Source organism: Platalea leucorodia (assembly GCF_965183815.1).
Source record: "Platalea leucorodia genome assembly, chromosome: 3".
In the NCBI taxonomy this organism is placed as follows: domain Eukaryota; kingdom Metazoa; phylum Chordata; class Aves; order Pelecaniformes; family Threskiornithidae; genus Platalea; species Platalea leucorodia.
The window spans coordinates 83,623,888-83,644,915 of NC_138825.1; the positions used below are offsets into that span (position 1 = coordinate 83,623,888).

The following is a 21,028-nucleotide window of genomic DNA, read 5'->3' on the forward strand; positions in this document are numbered from 1 at the left end:
TCTTGTAATTTAATAAGAAGTGTTTCAGGTAGACTGCTGGCCCATTTCTCTGTATATTTAAGACCTTCATTAGGCAATCGGTGGAAAATTCTTCCAAGCGCTTACATGGCACCTTTCACTTGCATCTCACGATTGTGGCATCTCTTCGGCCTGCATCATTGCAAGTCTCACTGCATCCACAGTTGTCTGAGAGAGTCAGAAGGACAGGACAGGCTGATCATAACACGTTCCAGGCCTCTCTTCTGCCATATAGTGCATGGGGGAAAGGTTGCTGCAGGAAGAATGTGATGAAAGAAGCGGTATAATAGAGGAGGGAGAGCTGGCTGTGCTTGGAGGTCACTTCATTTCTGTTTTTTTTTTTTTTCTTTTTTTCTTTCCGAGTTAAACTTCAGCAGTCGCTGTCTGTCCACTTTCCTGTTTGAAGGATTTGCACATTACTTCCTGCAACTCCATGAGTTTTAAAACAGACTTTTTTTTTTATCCTCTTCTCTGCCAAGTCTGTTGGTGGTATCCTCGGAACTTTTACTGCTCTCCGGTAAAGGGCGGGAATGTTCAGGCAAGTACTGTTATGGCCTCTCTGCAACTTTTGCCTTCCGGTAGAAAAAAAGTAAAGGAGTATATGTGAATTACACCTAGATATTGAGTCGTCTTTGTCACTTCTATGTGCTACTTCTGTCTAAAAGTCCAGAAGATGAACTCCTAAAGAATGAATATATTTAAAGTTTCAAGGGATGGCCGTGTTCAGAGATGCTGCAGCTTGACAAACTAACATGTCTTACTTTGAATGCTTGGTTTGAAAACTTTGAAGTGGATTAGATCATGGTTGCTTTTGCCAGTTTTAGTGATTCCTTGTTTGGGAAAATGGATCAAGCAATAAGAGGTAACTTTGCTGATTTTATATCATAACATATTGTTGTTTCCATATTTCTGTGGAAAAGAAGACCGTCTTAAAACCTGAGACTTCCAGTTCACTTTTTGCTGTGCTACATTCTGTTTGCAGTGTTACGTTTAAATCTACAGAATTTAGTGAAGAACATAGATCTACCAAATTCCTCTGTCTTAGTTTCAGACAAAGAGCTGCATTTCTTGAATCATACTTCTCTAATGAAGTAGCTGCCAAGCTATGCATTACAGCATCTGTTGTTTTAAAAAAAAAAAAAAAAAAAAAAAAAAAAAGTTAGGAGCATTGACTTCAAATTTGAAAAGTGTATGTTTTCCGTTTTTGTTTATTATGGGGTCAGTTGCAATGGTTATGTTTTGGGGGGTTTTTTGGTTGGTTGGTTGGTTTTTTTTATGTAGCCTTAAACTTGGAAAGCTTTATAAAGAGTGCTGGTTTTGATTTACTTCTTATTTTTTGTCAAAATGTAATGTAATCAAATGCTTTTAATTGTGCAGTTGATAGGCTTACTAGAAGATACATAAACAAACAAAAAAATGCCAAACAAATAGTAAAAATTTATAATTGCATGTGAGAATATTAAAAAATCATAAGAGCTAGATTCTGTAGCTGTTGATAGTATAATTATTTAATTACTGACAACTTGCTTCGTCTGTACTAATGCACACTCCGATAATGTGAGAAAATATTGCTGCTGCTGCTCTACTTGCATTATAACATTTAAAAGGATCTGTCACATTTTCCCCACTCTTTCCTATGTTTTAGTGAATATCCCAAGTAATGTCTGAGAAATGAAACTTGGCTTTAGTTTTCAAATCACTAAAAGGAAAATGTAGTTGTTTAAAGTGGTTAACTGTTCTTAAAATATTTGTATCTTCAAAGAGCTTTATGTAATTTCCTGAATAGGTTTAGTAATGAGTAAGGATCATTTAGTTTAAGGTATTTTCTGTTGATATTATTTAACTTGGGAAGGTGACCCTGAGCTAAATTGCAGTGTGTGATTTGAATGCCCATGGGCTGCCCTTCATTGGTTTGATTGGGGGAGATTATCTGGATTTCTAATATACTTTAATTACTCTGCTTATATAAATTGTCACATTAGAAGCTTCTTAACTGTTGAGTCTGTTCTGTCAATGATCCACGAACAATAGGAATATACTAGGCTCTTCCACTGAGATTTGAAGATTTAAACCATCAATGAAAGAATTGGAATGGCTCCGTTTAAACCTACTGTATCTTCAGCAGGAAAGAGTATGTGATCTGCTTCTACTCAGGCAGCGATTGATGTGTGGTAAATTGAAAGGATCTTTCCATTTTTTATTTTGTTAATAGGCATTTTTTCAATTAAGGGAATGTAATGCAAACTGTGGTTTAGGATGTTTAGGGGCAATGTTTTCCTAATGTGCATGTGGAAAAACCAGAAAACAGTATGGTTAGGATTTTTGGGTGGAGGAAGGTGGAGTGTCTTTTAGCAATGATTAGCTAAGGTTTTACAGAGAAGCTGTCCTAATTGACATGCTGCCCTAATGTCTGTGTGTGTCTCTTACAGCCTAAGCTAGATGCCCTGGTATTTTTATTATCTCTCTCTGTGTATATATGTAATCTCTCCACACACACATATATAAACCAGTCCTTTAAATTATGGCCTAAAGCATGTCACTCCTAGAGTGTTATGGTGATTTAGGCCTCTCTTGACCTTTTACTCCTGATCACTAGGGCCATCTGCCTGCCTGCCAGCTCCATTCAGATGAGGTAGGAGGATACCAGAACTTGGAAGACTCCTGTTCTCAAATGGTGTAGGGGTCTTCCAAGATACAGTGGTCTGATGGCCTGCAGCAACAGGTCCAGCTGAGCAGCAACTTGTTTGGCACGTACAGAATGCATGGCTTATAAAACAGACCACTCTTGCCTCCTGTGTGGGACTTTGTCTACTGCTAGCCTAGAAAATATGAAGTGAAGGATTGAATCCAGTGTGTGTCTGGTGGGTCCAGAGACATCCGATTCAGTGTCATGAAGAACAGAAATCTGTGTGCTTGGAACCATTGTAGAGTCCCACTGCTGAAGATGCATGTACCTAAAAATGTTTGTTTAAGCGTTTTTTGGTGGTGTTTTTTTTGGTGGTGTTTTTTTTTTTTTTTTTTAAATAACAGACAACAGATAGTCTGTACAATTAAATATCTGTTACATAGTGGTTAGGATGTTATACAAGGAGGGAAGAGTGCCATGGGCTCCAGTCCTTGTTCTGGGATTTTGCATTTTTATCCAGTGACTGACTATGTAAAACTCACAATCCAAGAGCAGAGCCCGATCCCCAAACCAGTCTATCAAAACTGGACCTAGGTGCCCTCCACCTTGAGGCTGTGACTCATTGGTTGTTATATTAAAAAAAAGTGTATTCCAGGTTTTAAAATTAAGGTAGCTACTGCTGCACTTTGTGCAGCCTGCTTTTCTTGGTGTGAATTAGTCACGATCAGCTTCTTGGTCCCCGGTAGACTGAGATTGTGGGTTAGATGCTAAAGGCATTTGCATAGCTGAATTGCAGGCACCTAGGGGACTTCCCAGTCAAAAGAGGGTGACCTGACTAAGTGAGCAGTTTGGGAATTATGATTCAGGAGTCTGAGATCTGTTTCTGCCCTGCTTTTTAACCATTGCATCCTTCTATCCCTTTGGATCTTCTCCACCATCACAAACGTGTCACTTTGTGTATGCTTCACATCATTGTGCCTGATGAAGGCATGTTGTAACACTGACACGTATGACGTTGTGCAAGTCTGTGCTATAAAAAACTTAAGCACAAATGGTTGAATTAAAGCATTTGATAAAAATCCTGGATGTTAGAGTTCTGAAAAGCATCCCTCTTCCCTTGTTACCATTCCCTACCTCATCACACCCATCAGTGATAATCATACACGTACATAACCAGGCATATTATTAGGACATCCTTTTTGCAGTAAACATTTAAACATGCAGTTTATTGTGGATTACTGAAGCAAATTAAACTGAAGGAAGAATGCTGAAACATGTTTTAATAAATACTGATCCGATGGGGGCATGTTAATGTTTAATAATATTGTGTCATGATTTTTCCAGTTCTATTTGTATGGTCAGCAGTACAGCTCTGTGGTGGTGGTGATGCTGTCATTGTGGCTTGCGCAGTGCTGACATTTGCATTATAAACTGTGGGATTTTTTTCAAATGTTTATTTTAATGGATGAGAAAAATTATTTTTGGCTTTAAGTTTCTCATGTTCCTTATCTTTCTGAAATCTGTTTTTTTTATTCCATAAAATTCTGTGCTCTTTCGGGGTCTTTTTTGAGTTATCAAAGAGTGAAAAGGCTGGCGCTTAAATACGAAGAAACTTTATAGATACTCTGTACGTATATTGCAGATATGGAAACAACTTGAGAGATTCTGATTTGAGGTGGGATTACTTCTTCTGTTCGGTTGCTACTGCAGTCGTACCAATCTCAATATACTGGGTGCTATAGAAAGGGATATAAAAAAGAAATTGTGTCCCAAAGAGTTTAGAAGCAGATTTAAGAGAGTACTTTGTTGTTTGTATCAGACTTGGGTAGAATTTAGTCACCTTCCTTCATGCATGTTTCACAGAAACAGCCTGAATGTGGAAGTGTCTGAAAGTATGTAGGTGGCTCCATTTTAACCACTGAAGTTCCCTAAGTACCTAAATTGTGTGCCCGGAGACTCTAAGGCTGTTTTCACAGGCCTTAGCTGTTTAGCATCCAGCTTAGGCACTTTGAGGCAATAAACCAGATGTCTTAGCACTTAAAATTCTTGTAAGCATGCTGTCAGTGCACCTACTGAACACGCTGATAACCAAGAGTTCAGTGCAGAGCTCTGCAACCTGGCCTACTTGCATTCAAAACTATGGCCGAGGGGAAGAAGGTTCACCTTTTTACACATTAGGTCAAGTGGTCACATCATTCAGCAGTGATGAGGAAGCCAAAAGCCTTTACCATGAGATGCCCGAAACCCACATCTATGACTTTCCACCAGTCTCTTAAGCATGGTTAGTTTGGGCACTTTCTTCTTGGAGGAGCTGGGCCATTGCAGAACCACTGTGCAGCTAGTGTGCCGCTTCTGTGGATCCAGATCCATTTCACTTTCATGAATCTGTGTGTGTAAGAGAGGTAGGATCATACAGTTTGTTACTTGTACCTTGGCACAGCTCCACAATACTGCATGAAAGCAGACTTGAACCCAGATGCAATTGTTTTGTCCTTGCCTTTGTGAATGCCAGTATTACAGTCCATACTTAAACTATCTTTTCTTTTTTGAATGTTTTGAAAAATTCTGTATAAAAGTAATTAACTCGCTCTAAAAATGTGTTCTCCTTCACACTTCGTATTGTATTTTGTGGTAGCATAACAGGTTATGACTTCAGAAATATACATGTATTTAGTGTAAACTGCATATTTGAAGCACAGACATAAAAATAAGTAAATGCTTATGAACAAATTAATAAGTAGAAATTGAACAGTGAGTTTGTTAACATGGGAGTTGGTATCCATATGGATCAATGAAATAAGGGTTGCAATTTTCTATAACTATCATGTAACTAAATGGCATTAATAGTCAACTAGTTGAATACCCATACCGGATTATTTTCAAAGGCATATGGAGAGCACGCAAAGATCTTTTTTCAGCTTAATCTTGGATAGGACTAGTTACTGGAAATGTGTGTGGCTTCTGCTGAAACGTTGCTCCCAGTTTTGGTCGCTGTAAGAAGCAACAAGTCTGGTGGAATAAAAGGAAGAAATGAGTAGAGGTATTAAAGAATTATTGATGTTTTATGGCATTTGAAGAAAGTGGAAATTGGATGAGTAATTTTGAACTAAATTCTGAAATGCTGCTTGGTAAATATTGTTTGGTCTCTTTAGCTGAGTGGACTGCTGCCTAGCAGGGATCTCAGAGTTTTGCATCTATAGCAGTAGCACAAAATTTGAGTGTATCACTGCAGTGAGATTTATACAACCACAGAAAAAATGGCTGGATAGATTTCTACAGGAGAGCACGATGTTTTGCCATACAATAGTGCTATATAATTTCTTTGTATTGACAAATAAGAGGGGAAGGGAAGACGAAACACCTTTCTGTATGGAATGGAGTAGTGTCAGGATTGGCACTTTTTTTATTTTATTTTAATGCCATCTTCATTGTGTAACTTGTTGCTAATCTTTTCAACAGAAACAAATATGCTTTTAATTGTATTACCATGGCTTTTGATTTTTGGGAGACCTTAAGATAACTTTATTCTTGTGCACGTTTCCAAGTAGCTGACATCATCTCTGTGTCTGGGGTTTGTTGAGAGAACATAAAGCTCTTCTGTCTTCTTCACTGAAATCAAAACTCTCCCTTTATTGTTCCCTGCATCAGCTAATCTCTGTATCTCTTGATTTCTTTATGCTGAAATCTTCATAGCTACCCCATAGCTGAAGAAGCTTCAGCTTCCCCCCAACCACTTCTATTGCTGTTACCACTTCTGTAGTAACAGTAAAATAGGACCAAGGCACAGTGCATTTGCTGCCAAAATATAAATGAGAAACTGTGTTGATAATCTTAGAGTGATGCAAAAAGAGGGAGAATGTTTGGAAGGGAAATCTCCAAGTGTTATTCAAGTTCAAATATTATTCAAGTCCATGATCTGCAGAGAGCACAAAGCCCATATTGAATCCGAGTGGGATGGTGCTTTATTTCATTTTACTTGGCCTGACTTTTCCTTGAAAGAACTGATGTTAGCAGTTGAAATTCTAAGCATTAAAGCCATTTATCATTTCAGAAATACTCATATATCTCTACCTAGTCTCTCTAGATTTATCCAAGGGTGTTGGTCCTGCAGGTGTTGTTTTTTAATTATTTGTTTGTTTCAACATCAAAAGGTCATTCAGGTCCTTTAAAAAGACTTTCCTGAACTTAATCTTGGCTGTACTGGGCAGCTGAGTTCTTGGGTACTCTGGCTGGCATGGCATGGTCTGGGAGCAGAGGAACTGGAAGTACCGTCTGTGAAGAAACCAGTGCTGGTATTTATAGTCTGGGGGTCCTGAGGGTGGTAGCATGTGTCCCTGGCAATGCTGATAGGAGGAGAGAGGTCTTCTCTCGTGTTGGGGAGTTCTGAACCCTTGTAGATGAAATTAAATGACATGGTATTAAGTCTGGATGCAAATATGCAGCCACTGCAGATTATGGACTAGTATTGACTTGAGTTTCCGTTATATAAGCAGGCTTCTGCGTTTTATGTGTCTTACTTTTCCACTTTGACCTAAAGTTTCACTCCATTTTAGTAATCCAGGCTTGCAAAGGCATGGTTCGCTTGCAAAGACATGGTTCATGATTGCAGTATCTGCATCCAGATAAATGGCTGTAATTCCTTACCCAGGTGTAGGATGTAGAAAATAATCCCACATACTACTGCTGTACGTGCATCCAGCACAATCTGCATTCAGGTAGCACAAACATTCCCTTTGTTTATAAACACAGGGTTTATTTGATCTGATGGCAAAATGAAAAAACACACCTCTTTTTATAGAAATAGGAGATCAACGATTTAAAACAAGTGAAAAACACACCAAGTTATTACCATTGTAATGAGGCAACCGGTGGTTCCAGAGCTCTTAACACAATGGAAAACTGCATGCATTTACTGTAGATGTTGTCTACCTGGACTTTAGTAATGCCTTTGACACCGTTTCCCACAGCATTCTCCTGGAGAAACTGGCTGCTCATGGCTTGGACAGGCGTATGCTTTCCTGGGTAAAAAACTGGCTGAATGGCCGAGCCCAGAGAGTGGTGGTGAATGGAGTCAAATCCAGTTGGTGGCCGGTCACAAGTGGTGTTCCCCAGGGCTCAGTATTGGGGCCAGTTCTGTTTAATATCTTTATCAATGATCTGGACGAGGGGATCGAGTGCACCCTCGGTAAGTTTGCAGACCAAGACACCAAGTGTTGAGTGTCGATCTGCTGGAGGGTAGGAAGGCCCTACAGAGGGATCTGGCCAGGCTGGATTGATGGGCTGGGGCCAACTGTATAAGGTTCAACAAGGCTCGGTGCTGGGTCCTGCACTTGGGTCACAACAACCCCATGCAACACTACAGGCTTGGGGAACAGTGGCTGGAGAGCTGCCTGGCGAAAAAGGACCTGGGGGTGTTGGCTGAACAGACAGCCGGCTGCCTATGAGCCAGCAGTGTGCCCAGGTGGCCAAGAAGGCCAATAGCATCCTGTTTTGCATCAGAAATAGTGTGGCCAGCAGGACTAGGAAAGTGATCATCCCCCTGTACTCAGCACTGGTGAGGCCGCACCTCGAGTACTGTCTTCAGTTTTGGGCCCCTCACTACAAGAAGGACATTGAGGTGCTGGAGTGTGTCCAAAGAAGGGCATCGAAGTTGGTGAAGAGTCTAGAGCACAAGTCTTCTGAGGAGCGGCTGAGGGAGCTGGGGTTGTTTAGCCTGGAGAAGAGGAGGCTGAGGGGAGACCTTCTTGCTCTCTACAACTACCTGAAAGGAGGTTGTAGCGAGGTGGGGGTCGATCACTTGTTACTTGGGAGAAGAGAGAGGACAACAGGAAATGGCCTAAAGTTGCACCAGGGGAGGTTTAGGTTGGATATTAGGAAAAACTTCACCAAAAGGGTAGTCAAGCATTGGAACAGGCTGCCCAGGGAAGTGGTTGAGTCCCCATCCCTGGAGGTATTTAAAAGATGTGTAGATGTGGTGCTTAGGGACATGGTTTAGTGGTGGACTTGGCAGTGTTAGGTTAGTGTTTGGACTTGGTAATCTTAAGGGTCTTTTCCAACCTAAACGATTCTATGATTCTATGATATAGCTTCAGAAATGGAGTGATGTTTGATGGTATGCTTGTCTAGTGTTAGAAAAATGTAGAAGCCTGAATAAAAAGTAAAGTTGTATTTATCCATATTTTTATGGAATTAAAAAAAATTGCTTGTGGTAGAAGTAGCTGGCTACATCAGCTGTAGCACATATTGATGCCCCATCGATTCTAAGCATTTACTGTATTGCAAGCATTTGTGTAGGTTACTATGAATAAACATAAATACTGATTTGTAAGTGTTGCCCTTCCACTGACACAGAGATATATTACCTTACTTTGGAAGTCTGTACACCCTTCTACTTTGCATAGATGGCTAAAGGAGATGCAAGGCACCCTTCTTTGGAGAGGCAATTTAGAGGAGAGAAAAAGGTCTTTCTGTAATTTTACGGTGTAGTCTGGATGTAAGTAGGGCAGAATTCGGTCCTGTAAGTTTTATTTTCTGCACTATGAGGCATCGTGCTTTCCTTTCTTAACAAAATAAACCAAAAAAAGCCCTTTGTTTTTACTGTTAAACTTTTTTTTTTTGTAATGGGCAAAAATATGTTTTTCACTTGCTTCTTGAGCTCTGCTTTTACTTTTTTCATTGTTTGTCCTCTAGCCCTCACTATTTCTGCACCTTTTTCTTTGTCCTTTTTTTAATAACGGATACTCCCAAAGAAGTATTGCTTGACTTTTTATTCTAATCTCACTTCTATTTCAATTCATGTTGACTTGGAGAATATGCCTTGTAAATAGGAATACCAACTGACATACTGAATATAATCCTCAGTTTCTAAGCATTTATTGTTTTCACAGCATCCTTAAAGGGTAAGCTGTCTTACTATCCAAATACCATGGCTGGGAAACTGAGGCTAACAAGGGCTGTATGATTTACGTGAAGACACAGAGGGAATAAATGTTGGGTTTAGAATTCCTGGCTTCTATTCCCGTGTCTGGACTCCTAATGTCTCTCAAAGAAATGCTTGGTTCTTCCTAATATTACGTACTCTTCCATGTCTGTTAAATGTAGCCATTCGAAAGGTAGGTGGTACTCAATTCTCTCTCTCTGTCCTATTGAAATTAATGGATGCCTGCAGGCAGGTATAAGGTATCGTTACCTTTGACAGCCAGTATGTTTTATGTTTTAAATTATGTGTTAGACAGAATTTTTGGATACTAATTTGATATAATGAGATGCGCTTGTAATATCAACCCTAGTACGGGAAGGCCTTGCAGCCAGCCTACTCTTTATTTAAAATTATTCCATTTCAGATGTCCTAATGAGTGCTGTGAGTTGTGTAATTCTTCCATAATTTTCCCACGTTCCCAGAAGGGAACTAGGGGCTGGAGTTTTTTCTATTTTTGTTTTGGTTTATTTCAAATTAGAGTGAGCACAGAATAAAGATCTAGGGGAAGAGTTTTGTGAACCACTTGCTATTGTGAGAATGGCAATTAAGAAAAAAAATATTACAGTCTACAGATGTTAGTGTTAAGGCAAGTCTCAATGCCTCCGCTGTTTGCCATTATCTTATAAATATCTTGACTCTGACTTTACAGTGCTGTTTATAGAATTTAATAAAGCAAATGTAATAATGCTGCCTGTGCTTTAATGCACAATCTCAATTGAGTTGACCAGAAGATAAATAGGAACGGGAATGATAGTGCGTTCCTACAGATTGTTTTTAATAAGCATGTTATTTAGTTGATCAGCCCGGTGCAGTAATGCCTCCTATCCTGCTCTACCAGACAAATTTATTAATGCTCCCCCCCCCCCATTTCTCAGAGAACATTGATTCCCTGCAGACATATCTCTATTAAACCTCTAGAAAGTCACAACTTCCAAATTAGATTAAGTAGCAGGAATGGTACTAGAAGAATCAAAGAAAATTGAGTGCGTTATTGAATTCATGCCACATTGTCTCAGGAAGAGATGGGAGTTATGTGTAGTGGTAACTTTTGTCCTTACTGTACTAACAAAGCTGTGGGCATTGCTGTCAAACCTAATTGTCTGCAGCGCATCAGGATAAAATGAATCTTTTCTCTTATCAAAACTCATACCTAGTGAGCTTTTACAAATGAGAAATAGGTTTCAGAAGGAAGCTTTACAACTGATCAAAATCATTTTCCATTATTTGCTGTACACAACCCTATCCTAAAAACCCTACTGACAAAAATTTTGAAGCATCTGGCTTTGGATTGTAAGCAGACTCGCTTGTCATGCTAGCAGTTGCAAAATGCAGATATTCATTTTAAAGCTGCCTATTTCTCATTTTGATCTGACATATTAAAAAGCATATAATTAATGGTTGACATTAGTAATTAACATTAACTTTATGGTGCTTAATATGCCATCAATCATCCATCAAATAACTGGTATGCATAATGTCTTTGCATAAAGGTTTTAATTGCACAAAATGATCCTTCAGTTCCCAGGCTCTACGGTTTAAAGTAGTTGTAAATGCGTTTTTAAAAGATGTGAATTTTTCATTTATTGAATGTAAACATTGTTTTTGTTTCTCCCTAGGAGTGTGCACAAACGTGTAAGCCAGGGACTTCAACTAGGGAACACGGCCCCAGACGCACAGCTTCCATTAGTGGCTAAAGAGCACCACCTTGCTGTCGCCAGTGCTCTCTGGAGAAATTTCTTTCCATATTTGAAGAGCCAGAGAATGTCACAGGCGCCACCTTCCCCACAGCTTGCTGATACAGCAGCAGGTTAGCATTGACCCTCCCTGCGACTACTGGATTCGGTGCTGTTTTCTGGGTGATGAACTTCCAAGGATTTTGTACTTTGGGGTGTTTCTACTTCCATGTAGTAATTTAAATATGAATAAATGCAAAAAGTAGATTCTATGCTAAACATTTTGACAAGAGGAAATATTGTAGTGTTGAATTACTTGATAGAATACAGATTGAGAACTCCAAAGGAGTTTGAAGCTATACAAGCCTGACTTCTTTTCCCCCTACTAGTCACAGATTATAACCAATGTTGCAAATGTTATACAACATAAAAGAGAATAACTTCTTTCACTATATGTAGATTTTACATCTTTTTGTAGAAGTTTATTATAATTATAGAGAAAGAACTATTCATTATGGTTGCAATTCAAATTAATTTTTTTTTTAAATAATATTTTGCATTTGAAGAGAATTTTTAAAAGGTTAATTACATGGCAGTTGGGTTTTGCTGAACATTTATGGTCCTAAAACTATTTCATAATTCGTTTTAATTATTTATTTTGCTTTACACTGAATGGTTTTAATGTTGAAGCACAACATTCCGTATCTATGTGAACTCCGCTTGCAACAAGTCAGCATAGCAGTGTATAGACAGAAATCCCAGTTTGATCTTTAACGTCAGTAGCTAGCATTGTATTCTGTAGTTAAAATGAAATCTTGTATCCATTTAACTAAAATTTAGAGAAGTGAAATATAAAATATTTTTTCCTATCATGATATGAATTAGATAAAGTTACAAGCTCAGAAGTACTGAGTTAATAACAGAAAAGTTGAAAGACCCTTCATTTGAAGCAGCTCTGCAGGAGTTAGTAGGTAACGTTAATGAAGGAGGCAGCGTGCAACGGTAGTGGTCTTGCACTGCTGAAGCATGTATGGGAAACAGCAATACAAATCAAAGGAAGAGGTTGTTAACGTCAAAACTTTCATTCATTTCCTACAGTGTCATATCTTTTTATTTGATATTAACACAGTGAAATAGCAAGAAGAACAAGCTATTATAAACTCTGCTTAGAAGCAGGGGAGTGCAGTTGTGACCTGCTTTATAGAGACGTGTTAGGCAGTACTACAGAGGAAGGCAAACCCTTCCCACGCTGTAGGAGCTTCTTGCCTTGGAGGCTGCAGCCCAGAGAGAGCAGCTGTCACGGCTCTCCTGCTCCCCCTTCCAGGCAAATAGCCTGGGACTCACATTATCGTTTCTGTCTCCCATTTCTCCCCCACCCATGTTATGGCTGATGCTGCAGAAACAATGTGATAATCTGGAAGAAGGCTGGCACAAATTGCTTCCTCACCTAAGGCAGAGTGGGGACTCTGTATGACCTTCTTTTTTATTCTGAGGCACATATGGAAATGTGAAGTCCTTCATAGCTTAAGGTAGTCTGTCCATACACCATTAATTAAAATAGTTTCATTGTTGTTTCTGAAAACTAGCCTTTTCAGTCTGATTCAAAGTCAGCTTCTCAATGCATGCAGTTTTATAAATCATTATTTTAATAAATTAATATGACATTTATATTTAACTTGAATTGGAGAATTTGGAAACTAGTGAGCCCCTTTATTTTATCGCCCTCCAAAGTCGGTTTTCCTGACTCATTTGATGATGCCTCTCATTTCGTATAACCTAATAACTGCTCAGCATTTCAGATTACATTTTCTTCCTGAGTTTAAATGCATTTGTCATTTGCAGCATAAAGCATGTGCTATATTTTTTATTCTGGTAGTGTTAGATATAGATTCCACAGTAGACCTAACAGAAACAGCAAAAGGTTATGCTTCATTAACAAAAACTCTGTGCAAAGTACTGTCCCGGTTTCTAGATCAGCAACTGTTAAATGAAGGTCCTTTTTTCAAGAACAAGCTTGTCCATAGTGCTTTATTTACACAGTAACTTCTGATACATGAAAGTCTATTCTAAAAATAGAAAGGTACCAGCTTTTACTGAGTGAATTCTTTCCAGATACAGTTCTTCACTGTGAGAAGCGTGTAAAAACAACAAAGCAAATAAATAAAACTCAACCCTGTAAAGCAGAGTAATACTTATGAGTACAAGGGAAGAAGTGGTGGATGGAGACAAGAAAGGGAGGCCAAGAAGAGAAAAAAGCAAGTTTTTAAGACATGGTTTTTATTGCATAGGTGGTAAAGCTATGCCTTCAGGATTTATAATCTGTGGTTTCGTGAATATACTTAAAATTGCATAAGTTTGGATCCATTTTCCCTCTTTTGCATTTAATGTGTCATGTTGACTTACAAACTCCTTGGGGCAGAGACTGCATTTTAACATGTGTACAAATACTATCTGTTAGAATAGGTGCCCAATTTTAATTGAGATTTCTGGTACTTCCAGACTGCACATTATTAACAGTAATTAATTTTCAATGTTTTTTAGTGGAATAGGGATGTACTGAGAAACTATTAACATGGTGCCATGTTTTTCTCTCTTTAAAATCAGGTTTCACTCTCTTAGCTTTGGATATACCCAGCAAAGCCCTATCAGATCTCCAGCCACAGCCTGTTCTATCAATGATGCAGCTGTTTGGATGGGATGACATGGTGTGGCCTCAGCTGGTGTCAAGATATCTAAGTCACCTAATTCAAAACAGGTGTAAAATTGTGACTATTTGTTCTTCCAGTACCTTGTCATTCCTTCATCAGACTTGTGGAAAACGTTGCTTCAAACAGTAATGTTTTATTAAGATGGTCCAGGTTCTTTGCATCTTGCATCAAGTTCTAGGTTTCTTGAAATCATCTGTGACATTTCACAGGGGATAGTGTGTGTTATTGGGGTTGGGTTGGTTGTTTGTTTTTATGTGTAAATAGCTTAAGATAATCAAAATTTCTCAGGAAGATAGGTAAGTATTTTGAAAAAGTTATTTTTCTTTTATATAGCAAACCACTCATTTTTCCCCAATGGAAACAGTGTTGTTACTAACAGATTTTGGAAAATGACAATATCTTCAGACAATATCTTCAGAGAAGTTCTTCTATGAAGAGCAATACTGCATCAAAGTGAAATGCTTGAACCCATAACCTATTTTTAATTTGCATAGCTATAGTTATCCACCTCCTTCTATTGTTGCTACACTTGGGCAAAGTTGTTACACTTTGGCAAGGCAGTAGCCTTCTGCCCTAGCTGCACTTGAAATTGAATAATGTAACCTGGTCAAATTTAAAACTTCTGGCTAAAAGTACTGGACTTATTTTTCCCCTACCAGTTAACACTTAACTTAGATCTTCTTATAAAAAGTCGAGATAAACATTATCACAGAAACCTGAAGATGCAATATAGTAAGTATTCAATGTTTAAATATCTTGACTTCTTCAAAACGAAGAACGTCTGCAGGAAGCTGAGGAGGATGGGTTGGGCAGTATTGAAAGTATAAGGAAAATGATCATAAGGAAATGCATGCATTAAAACTTTCTTTTTGACAAGCTTGGAATGCTTTCTGAGTGCATATTAATGCTCATGTAGCTCAGGTTTCTAAGACCTGCTAAATGGATGTTTTAAATTAAATAATAGGTTTAGAAAATTTATCTCATTCCTATGTTTTACATGCCAATGTTGGATTTTCACAGAATCACAGAATTGTTTAGGTTGGAAGGGACTCTTGAGATCATGTAATCTAACTTGTCCAATGCTTCTGCTCAAGCAGGGTCAGCTAGAGCAGACTGCCCAGGACCCTGTCCAGTCAGAATTTTATATACCTGAGAAATTTTAGTTGGTTTAAGTAGGCCTCCGTGAACTTAAGATGGGTGGTGGTGGTTGGTGTGGTGTGGTGTGGTGTTTTTTCCCCCTCGCCCTGCTTCTGAATCAGGCTTTGGAAGCAGGGGAGGTGAGAGATGAGAGAGAAGGAGGGAGTGTTTCTATGTTGGACTGTATTTGAAAGTGAAAAATGTTGCACATTTTTAGGGTACATATTGTGCTAAGGAGCATAGCTGTAAAACAGGATATGGTAAAGATTATTTCAGTGTGATCGGCAAAGATGAGGCTACGGCCTTCTTGCAGGGAGATGTTAAAAGAGGTTGAGTTTAGTTCCTCATGTGTCAGTCTGGAGCTCAGGAGAGGACTGCTTGGTCCTCTGATTTGCTGTCTTTCCCTTTAATGATCTTTACAGGGTGAGTTTCGTGCAAAGTTGCAGACGCCTAGCACATGCTGAATGAAATAGGAGTTAAGCACATAAATAACCATTTATAATTTGAATTTTGTTGCTCTTCAGGTGAGATCAAGAAAAACATTTTGAAGCCTAAACTGAAATTTTGGTATAATTTAGGTGCTTAAGGCTAATTACTGGTTCCCCCAGTAAACACTTAAGTGATTGAAAGCAGTTACTTATGTATTCATTAGCAATATTCATTAAGCACCTGACATATTGTTATATATGTATCCACAGCTACATTGCTATGCTGGCTGGAGTAACACTTACTGTATTTGGAACCACGGCTGAAGCATTCCTGTTCCTAAGTGTTTGGAAGCACAGTTGCATTAGCGAGTGCAGAACAAGCACACGTGACTAATACCAAGTCCCCATACAGTCCTGCTGCCATAATTTCATCTAAAAATACAGTTAGCATTGATGATAGTTACCTGGTGTACATTAGCTGAGAGGTTAGAGCACTTGTGCAAGAACTGGGAAAACCCAAGTTAGGTGGGTCTTGCACTCTGAGGGAATTCAAACCTTTATTTCCAAGTACAACCTTAGAAAGGAACAAGAGGACCTTGCCCTCCTCTTGCAAGTTGTACCATGGACTAACTGCAAACGTCAGGTTCGTGGATCCATATTGAGAGAACTAGCAGGAAAAAGCATGACTGCATAGTTGAGTGATGATGGGTATTTATCTCTTGCTTATGCATGTGTATGTTCTCACTCTTTCTGGTTCTCTTATATGTTCTCACTCTCTGTCACTCTCTGCTTTTCTGAATCTTCCCCCCTGCTGGAAGCATGGGACAGAAAGCACTCACACAGAGGCAAATATTTTTGCCCCTAAGCTGTTGGGGTTGCGATTGCCCAGCCTCAGGGAGAATTGTCTGTTTCCCCTATCAGTTGTCTCAAGGCCAACAAGGTGAGATTAGGCGAAGGTATGTCCCTACCTCATCAACAGAGCTGTAAGGTGCTCAGATTACCTTGTGAAGGGACGATGAGTACCTATGCTAAGACTTTTTTGGTAGAATTATACAGAGGTATCATACTCTAAACACTGTCATTGTACTATATGCTAATAAGACGGCAGTTTTGTGTAGCGTGATTCATGTACTTATTTACCTTAGGCAGTTGTAGAGCAAAAGTTATCGAAGTATCTAAGTGCTGGGATCTTAAGACTTCGTGGTTACTGTGTTGTGATAATTTTCACATCAAACATTCTCATTAAAAAGTAAAGAGATTATTTCATTGCTGATGCTGTTATATACCCTGCAAGCTCTGCCTGGTCTCTTTAAGATTGAAGCTTATTCTGCATATCAGCTATTTCAATATCGATAATAAAGGTTCTGATGGACAAGCTGTGCCCTTAGGAACATGCGCACAAGCTTTGGCATTTCTTTTGCAGTAGCGCCTAGAAGTTTCTCTCCAGACCCATGTTGCGTAGTGCATGATAGTATTATAACCTGTTTAAACTAATTTTGAGCACGTGTGTAAGCTCACTGGTTTAAAAGGACCACTTGCCATACTTCTAGCAGGTAGTTATTGTTCTTTCCTTTCTTAAGGATTAGGAGCATATTCCTTTCCAGTTTTAGGACAATGCTTAAGTGGCCTACCTACCAGCAAGCAAGAGAAACAAGAGTGAGACTACAGCAGAAAATGTTTTTGTGAGCCTTTGGGGCCAAGTAGACTAGCTGTGCACATCTAGATTACATAAGGCTGAAATTTCTTGTTGTTTATACATTAGTGCAAAGAGCATTAAGTCCATAGGCATTCTGGTTTTTTCCCTTTTGGTACTGGAATTTAATTATTTTTTATATTTTATTTGCTTGCATTTGGTCTCCTTATTTATTTTGTCAATTGTACTTCAGCATGGATGTTCAGACAAAATATACAGTTGTCATTGGTTTTAACTAAATGAAATAGGAAAAAAACCTGCTATTAATGTCGTTCAGTGAGAAACAGAATCCAGTTTCGTTTCCATCTGGACCTGTGTCAACTTTCTGTTGCAAGCATGAGTAAAAATTCAGTAGAAAATAAGTAGATTTATATGTACATATATCAAGAAAAGAGTACAAGCATTTTTCATTAAAGTCAAAGCACCTAGGATTGACTAGGGAGGAAACCTCTCAAATAAAAAGGTGTAACTGTTTTCAAGAAATTTCACTGACCTGAAGCACACACAGAGCTCCTCTGATAGGAATTGCCAACAGGGCGCAGAACAGACCCACTCTTCGTTAGCGAGTAGTTTCTGCAGAATTAATGATGCAGGGCCAATATGCTTGGGAAAAAGTGACAACAGCAGCTACTCGCGGTGGTAAGGCGAGTAAAACTTTGGGAATACCGAACAGTAGAGTACAGGGATTGTGCATTGAGTGTTGATGGTGCCATGGGCTCTGGCCTGCCACTTGACCGGTAGAACAGCAGCAAGTGTTTGATTGAAAGTATATACAGCAAGTTTGCTCTGTGTGTGAATGTGTATACTTGTGTGTGTATACATACATAAATACACCCGTTTGTACGGGTACATCAAGTATAGTGGTTTCCTTTGGCATCTCCAAGCTGCCTTTTTGTTTCCCTTTTTGATCTGTTTCTAACATGACATATCGTTATTTGCTAAAGCAGACCTTCTCCATCTTTTATGTAGCTAGGACGAAGCAGACTTCAGAGTAGTGTGGGGCACCTGAGCTCGCTTTATATGAAAGGCTGGGGTAGCTTAAGCAGTGTCAATATGAAATTCCAGGTGGATTCAGATAAACTATTCCCAGCATTGCACATCGGCAATTTAGATAGTACTGTCAAATTATCCATTGTTAGAATAAGGCATTTCCCACTGTGTGAATTTTTCTCCTTCTGTTTTGTTTTATGTAGAGAAAACATATGTATATGTGTATATATGCTTACCGAATTTATGTTCTCTGTATTTAGGCATCAGGATATTGTGAGCAAAGTTTGTAGGGTACGCAAGGAATGCCAGTTGGCCTTCCTTTCTTTATTTCGAATCATTTCTATGCACTGTTTCTATATGTCTATAACGAAATGAGTCACTCTGCCACCTTTTTGCATATTTTTATTAGATCTCTTTACCTTTTTCTTCCTCTTCTACCTATGCAGTGCACTGTGTGAAGCTTTTTCCAGTATGGGATATACGTCCTACGAAGCTTTGACAGTACGTTCTTGGTTTCGATGCATTTTGCAAATGTTCATAGATCAACCGACTGGTATGCTGGCCAAGACAGATGCTGAGCGAACAGTTGGTAAGTGTTCACATTTCCCTAATGTTTGCAGTAATGATTCTATATTGCAAAACTGGCAAACATTTTCAGCTAATTACAAAATGTATTTTTGTTTGTATTCCCTTACTTTTACCTAATTACAAAATGTGTTTCTTTACGCTGCTTGTGCTATTTATTGATAGTTTGCCTGCTCTGCATATGACAAATTTATCACAAACAAAGATAAAAGAGCTTGTTTCCTTGGAAGCAAAGAACAAAAACTTGCTCCCAAGGAGACAAGCTATTTTTCCCCCATGGAGAAACTGCTCTGAAAAAAGTGAAAAACTGAAGTAAATAGTCAGAAATCATGCTGTGAATGCCCTAAAAGAAAAAAAGGAAAAAAAAAAAATCCAGTTGCAAGTAATTCTTCCCTTTTCTATGCTAGATATTTTGCTTTCTTAGAGCAATACTTCATCACTACTTCCATAAAACACTGCAGTTCTAATTATTTGTAGAACACATCTTCTAGTGACTATTATTCACACACATTTTGTAGGTTTTGAAGAAAATCGTCAGTAAAACGAAAGTCTTGGTTATCTGTGCTTAATACTCGTCATTCTCATATATCTCTATTAGAAACATAACTAGTTCAGACACACGTTCTTTGTCTAGAGAGATGCAGTCATTTGCAGAATCCTCGTATTTTAGACATTTTAAAGTCATGTTGCATTTTATGATTTTGGGACTACAGTAAATCAAAAAGCATAACTGTATACTGTATTTACTGCTGTGCTCTCTTGTAACAAACAGGGAAAGCCTATATGGAGCAGCTGACTGAAATGACAAGACTGATTTTTAAACTCTCAGAAGTAGAAAACATTCTTTCAAAGGCTCATGTTGAGGAGTCAGTTTTCAAGCAAGACCCTAAAAATGCTCTTGTCCAGTTCATTAAGGTACTGTACATCTCTGCGTTAGCTTCATAGGACAATTTTAGGGAAAAGGAATTATGTATCAGGTTTTGTTTGGTGTATGAAAAGAAATTACTCACACAAACCTGGTAAGAGACTTAGTAAGTTTATTTATATTTATTTCAATGTTTCTGTTTTCTTAGGCTGTTGGTAGAACTTACAGTGGCCTTCAGACACTCCCTGAGAAATCTGCCATGGTAGCAAAGACTCTGGAGTATTTAGGTGATGTATTAAAGTATGTAAAACCTTATCTGAAGGCAAAAGGACCTCCAGAAGGTCTGCAGCTTACATATTGGATCATAGGTAATTATTTTTGTAACCCTTTTCTTTTAAGAAAGAGTTTTAAGGAATCAGTAAAACGTGATTTTTTTTTTTTTTTAACACTTTTTTTCCCCCCTCTCTACTGTCCATCTTAATCGTTTAAAAAAGCAAAGTCACCAAGATGTTAGTTAGGTATTTAATCTTCTTCCACTGATTTCCTTTGGGTTTTATCCTGATGCCTAACCTCCTTGTGGTTTTTTTTTTTTTTTTTTTTAAATTACCCCTGCAAACCAGTCTTTTGAAAAGTGAGATGTTTTCATGTCTTTTACCACTGAAAACCACCTGTTTTACCTAAACAAAACCAGAAACAGTGACAAGCCAGTGAAGCCGTGTTATGACATGCTACATCGTATTTACTGGAGTTATGACAGTGGACAGGTTGGCTTAGGAGTGTAACTTGCTTCCTTTTAGAACTGCTACTCTTACATATACTTTGTGCTTTATTAAAGCTGAAATTCTAGTATTTGTTCATGAAAGTGTAGAACCACTGATAGGATGGAAAAGTGCTGTTTACTATGAATGAATGTGCCAGTCTGACCCCTTTACCTTTAAAAATAGGGTAAACATTATGTCTCTTAAAAACAGAGGTAATGATTTGCATGTACATGCAGTGTACATCATGATTATAAGGACTACAGTGAAAAGCGTGACCACGATGCAGAAAGTGCATCAAATGTGATGAATATGAATTTTTTAAAATACTTCACTGTTCTATTGCAAGATCTGCATATTTTGTTATACGAGACATATGTCAAATTAAATGTTTTTAGATATCCAGATGTTAGGCTGGAGCCTTGTAAAGTAATTTTAGATTGGTATTTTCCTTTCTGTTCTTTGCAGTAGGAAATGATTAATCTTCAGCCATGCTGCTGTGTGTGAGAAACTGTCCTTTCTTTTTAGTTAGGAAAACATAAAAAAGGTTTAAAAGAAAAAAATATTT

At 38.4% G+C, this 21,028-nt stretch overlaps 1 protein-coding gene across 1 annotated transcript in view; it reads left to right on the forward strand.

Moving 5' to 3' along the window:
- The window catches only part of MMS22L (MMS22 like, DNA repair protein), a gene marked incomplete at both ends in the record, with an annotated part of 96,375 nt that overhangs the window by 58,032 nt on the left and 17,315 nt on the right, over positions 1–21,028 (forward strand). The window contains 5 exons of the mRNA XM_082305574.1: positions 11,240–11,430; positions 13,901–14,051; positions 18,699–18,841; positions 19,610–19,752; positions 19,911–20,070. Coding sequence (XP_082161700.1) covers positions 11,240–11,430; positions 13,901–14,051; positions 18,699–18,841; positions 19,610–19,752; positions 19,911–20,070 — 788 coding nt within the window. The remainder of the gene's footprint in view (positions 1–11,239; positions 11,431–13,900; positions 14,052–18,698; positions 18,842–19,609; positions 19,753–19,910; positions 20,071–21,028) is intronic.